Here is a 10,421-nt window from a genome sequence, read left to right on the forward strand (position 1 = left end):
CCCAGTTTCACCCCAAGCCACCCCATAAATTGAAAAAATAACTCCTGCACGCTTAGCGTGCCTATGTTTTTTAAAGTTTTTGTTTTGATCCGACCGACCGACCCAAATTTAGGAAACGCATTCGACGGTAAACAGGACAGCCTTACCAAAAAGAAAAGACAGAAGTGTTTATAAGATTAGCAGTTTCGCTCACCCACTCCTCTCCCCTCCTTCATGAAGATATGGTTTTGAAAAGTCCATATGACATAACCATGTTATACTCCATAACAGAGCTAGATTAGAATATTTATCAAAAACTCCACAATCAATGAGTTTGAATTTTTTTTATTTGTTTATAAAGTTTTGTAAGCCAGAGATTCTGATTCTGTACAATTTTCACGTAAGAGAAGGGAGACAAAATGTTTGAACAAGAAATTAAATGTTCTGGGCTGATTTTCACTGTTAAACATGAGTAAACAAACGTGGAATACAAAATAAAATAAAACAGAGGGCCGTGAAACGTCTTTTTACGAATTTTTGTCGTTTTAACACCGTGATTGATTAGTTAGAGCAGTTTTCACTTGTGTCGAAAGTAATTTGCGCTTGCTTTTGTTTTGCATCAATACGCGCCACTTTCGCCACTGATCAGAAGTCGTGACTCAATCGTGACTCGTTCATGCACATTTTCCCGCGCTTCGTGCCGGCTACATGTATTTTCTTCGTATAGGCGTACGGGCAACTTTTTTGCCAGGGGGGCGGTGAACCATTTGCCAAAAAATTCTCGCAAGTTGCCCAAATTTTTTTTTCGAAAATTCGAAAACAAACGAGGGTCATACGACGCACTAACATAGGCCTACATATGAAGTGAAAATATTCTTTCATATGAATCTATTATATGAGCTCATAAAACACGTTAAAAGAAATAGCTGTCTCTGCCATTTTGCGGCTGAAGATATCAATGATACGATCCATGTCATCCATGCCATTGTTGACTACAGAGTTGGCATATGCCCTTTCAATGTTCAAAAAGTGCGAAGTTACTGACACGTCGTGCTCTATCAGGTGCTGCGGAGGTAAGTTTTCAATCTGCGCAACGCACTGAATGATCGTTCTGCAGAACATAATGTAGCAGGTATCACTGCAAGGATATGTGTACTCCAGCATTTCTGAAACAGTCATGTAGCCTAATCCGCGCACACGACAATAACTTCGCGTAAATCTTCTGCTCGGCTTCCAGAATCTTGCCGTTGAATTTATCAACGCGGGAGAAGCTTTCTTTATCAGGTGATTTACTGTGACAGATATTTGAAGTACAGTGCCCAACAATAAAAAAGATTACCAAAAAAAATTAATGTGTATCAACATATGATCCCCTTCACTAATAAACAGAAATTCATCACGTGCTTAGCAGCCATTGTCTCGTGTGAATTTAACTGGCTTTAACACGCCGATTTCAGGTTAAAAAAGAAAATATCTACTTCTTCAAAGAAACAAATAAAAAGTACTTTTAAAACTGGCTTTGCCCAAATTTCACTTGCTGCCCAAAAAATCTGAGTTGCCCAAAATTTGGGGGGGCTGCAGCCCCCCAGCCCCCCGGCCCGTACGCCTATGTTTCTTCGAGTTTTGATTGGTTCACTGGATTGTCTATGTCCTTTGTTATTGGCCAGAGTGATTACTTTACTTTTGGTTTTACGACACTCAATTGAAAACTGCTTTAACTATACCAAACCACGAAAACGCTAACAAACCAGCACAGATAACTGTGAAAATCAGCTAGGACAATGTTTCCAAAACGAAAATTAAGTTCTTCTCCCACTGCCTAATTATTTCTATTACGAATACCCAAATGAAACTAACTAAAGGTAATTGAACTTTGTTTCCCCGTCTACTTCCCAAGTCAATGGGGTTTGCAAGTTTTAAATTCCCTAGAACTGCGCACAAAGAAGAAGTGATTCTATATGTGACACATGAAAGGCAATTTTTTCCCCAATAAGTTACAACCAAATTGTATTTAGACGATAAACGAAATCCTTATTTACAATGGAGTACTAAACAACAGTACTGCACAAGACCATAGTGAAACCCTTGTTAAAATGCTTAACCACAGCTGTGCCACATTCTATCAGAGTCAAACTTACTGTTTCAGAAATTACAGAATCAAGTCAAAGATAGGCATCTCTATAGACTAATCCAAAGTAAAATTTGGATGCATATTTTTACAGATCACTCAACCTGCGAACAGCTAGATGCGATGAAAGTAATTTGAAACAAGGCTATTGAAGTGCAAAGGAAAGAAGAAAGGACAAAGAGAGCTAGGAGAGGGGAGGAGTAACGACCCAGAAAGATAATAATCACCACTTAACCCAGGGTAAACTGCTTATCACTCATGCCGTGGGAATACCAGTGTACAAATGATTCCTATTCAAACGAGAATGTTCTCCCTTTTCAGTAGAGCTTATTAATTGTTATGCCTGGCTCGTCAATTAATTTCCTGATTCATGAACAGTCGAACTAAGCCTTCACTAGCCCTCCATCGCCCTCACTGACAAATCGCTTGCGGCCTCTGTAATAAAAAGAAAAGTGAAAACATCCTTAGGTTTTTGGCCCAAAGTAAAATTGTGCAAAATTAAAGTAGTTTCACTATTGCAGGTATTCTAGAAATAGAGAGCTACCATGTAAAAATATTACCAATAAATCATCATCATTATTAGAACTCAGTATACATACCTGGAAGGGACTTTCATGGTAAAGGAGATTGGAATGATTCCATCACGGGCACACATGTCAGTAAACTTCTCCAGAAGTGTGTGAGCATGGGGAATGTCCAGCAGAATGTCGCTGAATGAGTCAAACACACGCTGAAAACCCTGTGAAATCAACAACAAACAGTTTAAGAACACAGTCACTGTACCCAAGTAATACACATTATCTTACATGTAAGAACATACGAAGCTTACATTTTTAATTTGATTTGGCTTCACAATGTTGGTTTTTGAGAAGAACTGCAGTAGGTTCTTCATTAGTGTCATAACTCGTTCATGGCCATCATCCAACACCATTATAATGGCCTGTAAACAAATGACAATCAAACTGTTAGTCAGCTGGCAAACAACTAACAAAGAAAAGATTACTGTGGGAATAGACTGTTCAAAGCCCTCTATTTTTCATCTTTTCCTTCAATTATTGCACGGCATGCAGGAAAGAATCGCAAAAGAACTGGATGCCAGTGCCTGCACCCTTGTGCTTGGCATTCGCTTCTTCACTTGTGAGTTATTTTGCACTGAAAAATAGAGGCCGTGAACAGTCTACTGTGGAAAAGAAATCACAGACAGAAAACTGAAAATAAGAAATGAAGCTTTGTTCTACTCTGACATGAATATCGAAAGTCGCACATCTACATTAAAGGAAACCTACAATCTACATTGAAGGAAACCTCAAAATAACAGTTTTCTAACACGGAAAAACAAAAAAGAAGTGAAACAACCAAAAATAAACAAGGATGGTTTCAACTGACGACGATTACAGTCAAACCGGATGTTTTTTTGATGGGAACGTTGCAATGTTGCGGCGCAATGTTCCAATATTGATTGACAGTTTGCTCGTCGCAACTTGCAACTTTCAATTCAAATTTGCTCGAGCAATTTGCCAAGTTCCGGTTTTCATTTTTCCCGTATGAAACATCATAATTCCACCTCCGTCTCAGAGAAGGATGAAATAATTGTCCTATGGTCAACTGCTTATCAACAGACTGCGATAAATTAGCGACAGGTGTAGTTGAAATCGCCAAACTTGGAATTGCGCTTAAAAATTCAAATTTGCTCCGCAAGTTACGGCTTACGTTTGTAATTTTGAAGCGTAATTCCTAACTTAGCAATGTAAACTAATTTATTTCTCGTATTCCCTTGATGAACAGTCGAATAAGGGGCAATTATTTTTTTTTATTTTCTGTTTCTTTCCAACAAAGGTGGTACAACCTCGTTTTATACGGCAAAATGAAAACCGGAACTTGGCAACTTTGCTCAAGCAAATTGAAAGTTGCAAGTTGCGACGAGCAAACTGTCAATCAATATTGGAACATTGCGCCGCAACACTGCAAAGTTCCCATCAAAAGAACATCCGGTTTGACTGTAAGATGGATTGCGAAAGACAAACTTGAAAAACTTTGCTAATTTTTTCAAATTGCATTTACCGTGACATAGCTCCTCTAATTCAGGATGTCACAGGAAGAAAAATGGAAGTAAAAGAGCTAGTTCAATATAAAGTAATACCTCATAAACCAGTTCGTGATAGAAATGAGGAACTTCCAATTCCTGGACACAGCGACTAGCCTGGAGAGAAGCAACAATGAACAGTTGGAGTTATAGTACTGTAACTTGATACAGGAAAAATAAGGGATTGAGATTTCCAGGGCTCAAACTTAACTTTATAGTTCATTAGCAAATATTGAATATATAGAATTTATGAGTTCGAGTTAGAAATTTCGAGTTAGAGTTAGACATTTTGAGTTCGAGTTATGGGGAAACATTTTCCCAGTTGGTCACGCATAGTGTCACCCTTATCTAACCGCAAGCAAATAGGAATGGAACTAACCGCAAGCAAATAGGAGTGGAACTAACCACAAGCAAATAGGAGTGGAGCTAACCGCAAGCAACTCAAACTCGATATTTTAACTCGAACTCGAAATTCTAACTCGAAATCGAACTCAACTCGAAATTCTAACTCGAACTCGAACTCATGAAATGGACAGACCCGCAAATATTTGCTGTAAGTAGGATTTTTCTCCACTTGCAAAACAAGTTAAGGCACTAGTTAGCAGTTTTTTCAAACTATTTTCTTCTTGCTTTTTTATTATTTCTTGCTAATTAAATCTTAAATAACTAAGACTGAGGTTAACTTTCAACATGGACATATATATGTGAAACTGTTTTGGGATAGCATCCTATTCTGAGACAAGTTTGGTACACATACCGTATATATGCATTTTGTCTGAAGTTAGGAATTTGTGGTGTAAAAAAACTCGCACAGAAAAGAGAAAACTTTAAATATCATGAACAAAGTTGCAAAATATTTATGGAGACTCACTTCTTCAATGTCTTCTGAATTCAGGTATTCTTTGAGCAACAAGATCATCTGCAAAGCAATTGTTGTACAAAATAATTAATGTCATCACTTTTTTAATTTTCTGATAGTACAATGTGATCATTGATTCAATCTGTAAGTTACCTTTTTAACAAGATGTTTGACTGGTCGGCGTCCTCCAACTGTACCCCACACACTGTCTAGCCGCACCATTCCATGTTTCATTCTCAGCAGCACATCGGCTTCACCCAAAGCTTTGCTGTTTAAAACAAGTACCAGTTAAGTTATAAACAGTTGTTATAAGAACTTAGTCAAGAAATTTATGCTTAAAACACTTTTGCATGTTGTAAGTTTCTTGTCTGGATTTTAGTTTACTAAGCTCCCTCATTACTTACGCTTGATTAGATCCTGAAGGAGTGTCTCCCAAATTAGAAACAAATGCTGGTGGCAAACAGTCATCAGCAATGGCACGGGCAATGAATTTTCCCACCATCTACAGAACAAATACAACATAATTCATTTCAAGTCATGGGCCTGGATATCCTTTATACCAATAATGCCAGGCAGCAAAATTCTCATTTCAGCTCTTCACATATTCAATACTTAAGGCCCACAGAAAATGATTTTGAGCCAATACAAGCTAGCAGCATAGGCCTGCAATGTGTACAGATTATTGTGGGCCATGCAGTGACCTAGCAGAGGGGAGGGAGGTGGGGGCTCCTCTTTAGAAATGACAGGGGTGCAATGACATGGCCAATGCAGTTCAATAAAATCACTTACAGTTAGATGGCCATTGCATGAACATTGCATCTGCATCTATTTTTAGGTTAACCATTAAAAAAGATGAAAACAAACAAGTATATCTCACCTCAGGAGCATCTGGGGTATCCAGAGATAGATCGTCAAGGTCATCTAACAGCTGCTGAAAGCCTGTAAAATAATCAGAATACTCTATTAGTCACTATTGTCTACAAAATCAAAATTTACATTAATTTATTATTTTCACATCATATTAGAAACAAATTTTAGCAAATTAAAACACTGCATTTTGAATTCTTACAGGCCAAAAAATTACTAAAAATTTGAATATTATTAATAGCAATATTAAAACTAATGTTCAGAGTTATAACTTGTACCAGATAGTTATGAAACAGAACAGCACTTTGGAGCATACTGCTTGTAGCCTGTAGAGTCTCACACACCTTGAGCTATGTCACCTTGGCTAAGGTGCCTGCCATACAAGTCTGAGATCAGGATAGATGCCATCTCTCTCTGAGTGGCCTGTGAAAATAAGTAAAAAAAATAAATAATTAGGAAGCCACACCACACTTAAATAGGGATGCGAATGGTAAATGCGAGACATTGCGAGACGGTGAGACTGATATCTTTTCTGCGAGCAGGAGACCTATTCATCTTTGCTAAAGAAATGGAGACTCCGAGAAGGTGTCAACAAAAAAATTTGAGACGATGAGACCCCTGAGATTTGGCTAAAATTTTGCGTGACACACATTTTTTGAAGGACCATTCACCACCCCTTTAAATGTTGTCCTGATTGATCAGACTGAAAGCATCTGAATTCATGTACATATGGTATGCACTTAATCCTTCACTTTGTTGAGGTATGAATATGTTCTGGAGCAGTTCGTATTCACACTGTAACTATATTTTAGTGCATGCATGTCCTTGTTTCATATTATTTTTGGTTTTTATACACACTTTACTTACTTTCTTTTCTAATGCAAGAGAAACAGCCAAGGCAGGAACCTGTATGTTAAAAAAACAACATTACAATTTTATCTGTTAATAAACTTATCTAAAGAAAACATGTTACATAGCACTCTTAATCCTGGTTTCCACTAGCGACGCAAGCACAAGTGCAAGGATAACAGCTCTTATTTCACCGTGAAAGCGGCTTCAACTCAAGCAAAAGCACAAGTGCATTGCATTTCTATGCTTGTGCTCGTGCTTGCAGCAAGCACAAGCACAATGATCAAAATTTGTCCTTTTTGCGAGATTGCGCTTGTGCTTGCGTCGCTAGTGAAAACCAGGTTTTACAGACATGCAAGAGTGCCCCAGACTGCAGGATATCCCTGTATCAAGCTCTATATTCTGATCAATGAACATCACAAATGATGCAGTGAATGAAATGTACCGGGTACCACACATTTTAGAATAGAAACATGATTTTGACAGTACTCCCCTTCTGGGCAAGTAACTGGAAAACTGCACCAAAAATCTGCAACTTTTATTCATTTTAAAAATCCATTGGGCATAAGTTCTTTTTTCTTTCCCTGCACATTTCTGCCATTTAGCCTCAGGTTCCTCTGGTATTTAACTTGGCAATGACTTAACCAGACTCTTCATATTCAATTTGGCAATGACTTACTCCATGACTTAACCAGATTTTATTTTATACAAAACATTATAATTTTCGATTTGCAAACAACAGAGTTGTGCTACATGATAGATAAATAGATAAACCTTATTTTCACAATGATACTTTGCCAGCTAAAAATTACAAAATTACTGTACAGAGTAATTTATTGCTTAATTGAGGAAAACTATATATATTGTATAATGAAATTAAACGCTAAAAAATTGGAACGACGTTTCGACCGTTCGACGGTCATTTTCAAGTTAGGTGTTAGAATAAAATTACATGTGTAAATATAGTAAAAGCGCTAAAATATGTACATACAAACAATAGACAATAGGAATAAAAAGGCTAAAAATGGCTAAAAAATAACTTAGTGCGAATGGTATGCATAGTTGTAAAAGATATAATTAAAAACGTAAAGCAAGCGAAAAAGACGCACGAGAATAAGAACATTAAAATACCTAAAAATATCTAAACAAATAATTTCGCGCGGAGCGAAGTCACTCTGTTTGTTAAGTTTCGGTTTCAGAAGTCTTATAAAAAGCATTTCAAAAATCAAACAGTCAAGCTTGCTTTGGCACTTCCTTAAAATCTTAAAATTCTTCTCGATGTTGTGTGGCTCCTTTCCATGTTGCTCTTTCACGTGATGTCCGATAGACGATCCTTTGTGTTCTTCGATGCGCTGGTGCAACATCGAGAAGAATTTTAAGATTTTAAGGAAGTGCCAAAGCAAGCTTGACTGTTTGATTTTTGAAATGCTTTTTATAAGACTTCTGAAGCCGAAACTTAACAAACAGAGTGACTCGCTCCGCGAGAAATTATTTGTTTAGATATTTTTAGGTATTTTAATGTTCTTATTCTCGTCGTCTTTTTCGCTTGCTTTACGTTTTTAATTATATCTTTTACAACTATGCATACCATTCGCACTAAGTTATTTTTTAGCCATTTTTAGCCTTTTTATTCCTATTGTCTATTGTTTGTATGTACATATTTTAGCGCTTTTACTATATTTACACATGTAATTTTATTCTAACACCTAACTTGAAAATGACCGTCGAACGGATCGAAACGTCGTTCCAATTTTTTAGCGTTTAATTTCATTATACAATCAACTTCCAAAAACTTGTTGATTCGAAACTATATATAAACATTTTTATTGTTCACTGACCTTATATTTCCTTGAAGAGATGTTAAGTTCTGATAAGGAGATCTATATGAGAAAAAAAATTAATATGTACAATTATGCAATTATGAGCAACACAATTTGTTGTTCTTAACCTTTGGAAATCTAACATTCCAAGCAGGTAAGAAGGGAGGAAAAAGCCATGAGTAACTACATGTAACATTAAAAAATCTTGTCTGAGATATATAATCACCATTACCATATAATCTTCGTGCAACGTACATCAACAGTTTACTTGTATGGTACATTATCTCCAAGATATTTTCTTTCTAGAGTACATCTCTTGAGTACCCTTGAGATTCAACACCACTTGGCAGAAAGCACTCAACGGGTTAATCCTATTACTTAATTTTGACTGACTATCAAGGAAAGATTTCATGAAAAAAAATCTTGGGATAATAACATCAGTGCCACTGACACTAGATGCCTTGAAATTGTTTTGTTTGGACTTTTTTTTAAAAAAAAAAACTTCACTCCACTGTGGCAATAACAAAGTAAAATCAGAGCGATCTTATCTGCTAAGCAGCTTGACTTATTCTTAGCACTGCAGATTGGAAAAAAAACTGTACTAGGGCAATTCCATGTCATGGACGTTACAATTCAGACTAATTTTTAAAACTTTAAACTTGCATTGTCTAAGGATGAAAACAAGTTTTAAAACTTTTCATTGATGTACAAGTCTGTGCACCTTAGTGTGTTAATTTGATTATTTCTTTTTTCCAGTTGACTTATTTGTGCCAGAGAAATATTGAGAAAAACGACTCTCATGGACGTTACATAAAAATCAACCACGTAATTTAGTGCATTAGCATTACTTTAAAATTTCTGTGAACTTTCAAGCATTTTCAAAATATCTTCTCCATGTCAATGTAGTTTAGTGATTGTGTTAACTGAAAATTTTGTTTTCACCTCCATTATCTTTCAAATTTTTTCTTGGAGACTAAAAATGTAACGTCATGGACGTTACAAAAATCGTCATGGACGTTACACTATGTGAATTCTTCTTCAAGTTTACCAAATAAATTAACTTTTTTCAATTGTTGAGCTCTATCATTTGTAGTAAAACAATATTTCTTGGCAGTTGGAAATGAAATATCTTGCTAGTTAATGTAAAACCCGTGGAATGCCCATTTAAATTTTTTAGGACATTTCACGGTCCTTACATGACATATTAACCTGCATTTTCTGCAAATCTCTTTCCACAAGCTTGCTGTTTATCAACCCAAACCTGTCTTTTGGAAAAAACTGCCCACTGTTATACCGCCTAACTATTTTTTACCTTTTCCAAAGACTTTGATAAAAGTTTTGCCATTTTTTCACCATTTTTGCAAAAAGTGTAACATCCATGATATAGCGTCCATGACCAACTTTAACTGCACTTAGTTAAAAAATGTAACAGTTTACCAGAGCTTTGTTATCATCAAAATGTTCATTTTTGATAAGTAACAAAGCAGCAGAAATTTTTTAAGAATCCTTCAAATAATAACTTAAGGAGAGAAAAAAATGCACAAAATTTCATGGACGTTACGTAACGTCCATGACAGAACTTCACATCGCTGTTGCTATTTTTTAAAAATATTTTGGATGAAGTCTTTATCAGTTATTTGTCAACACAAATGAGGGAATATTCCTAAAATAATTGTTCGAATTCATAAGCATTTTGAAAGTATGATTTTTGTAAGTTAAAAATGTGCATCACAGACATTGTAAATTATTAAGAAGGTAAACCCGTACTTTGGGGACCCCCCTAAAAACACTGTTGTCACCGACAAAGTAAAAGTTGTTTTTTGTATACTATAACAT

General features: G+C 36.1%; 1 protein-coding gene across 1 annotated transcript; it reads right to left on the reverse strand.

Moving 5' to 3' along the window:
• Positions 1-1,596: 1,596 nt before the first annotated feature.
• On the reverse strand, positions 1,597-8,717 carry LOC144640497 (programmed cell death protein 4-like). Its single transcript, XM_078499609.1, has 11 exons — positions 8,604-8,717; positions 6,784-6,822; positions 6,261-6,339; positions 5,927-5,988; positions 5,454-5,551; positions 5,203-5,317; positions 5,062-5,109; positions 4,248-4,307; positions 2,937-3,047; positions 2,707-2,846; positions 1,597-2,542 (listed from the first exon to the last, which is right to left on the reverse strand). Exons 3-11 carry the CDS (start codon positions 6,322-6,324, stop codon positions 2,491-2,493), a joined length of 750 nt encoding a protein of 249 aa, XP_078355735.1. The 5' UTR covers positions 6,325-6,339; positions 6,784-6,822; positions 8,604-8,717; the 3' UTR covers positions 1,597-2,490.
• Positions 8,718-10,421: the final 1,704 nt, after the last annotated feature.

The sequence above is a fragment of the Oculina patagonica genome, unplaced genomic scaffold, assembly GCF_052425735.1.
Source record: "Oculina patagonica isolate OP01 unplaced genomic scaffold, crgOcupat unplaced310, whole genome shotgun sequence".
NCBI lineage: Eukaryota > Metazoa > Cnidaria > Anthozoa > Scleractinia > Oculinidae > Oculina > Oculina patagonica.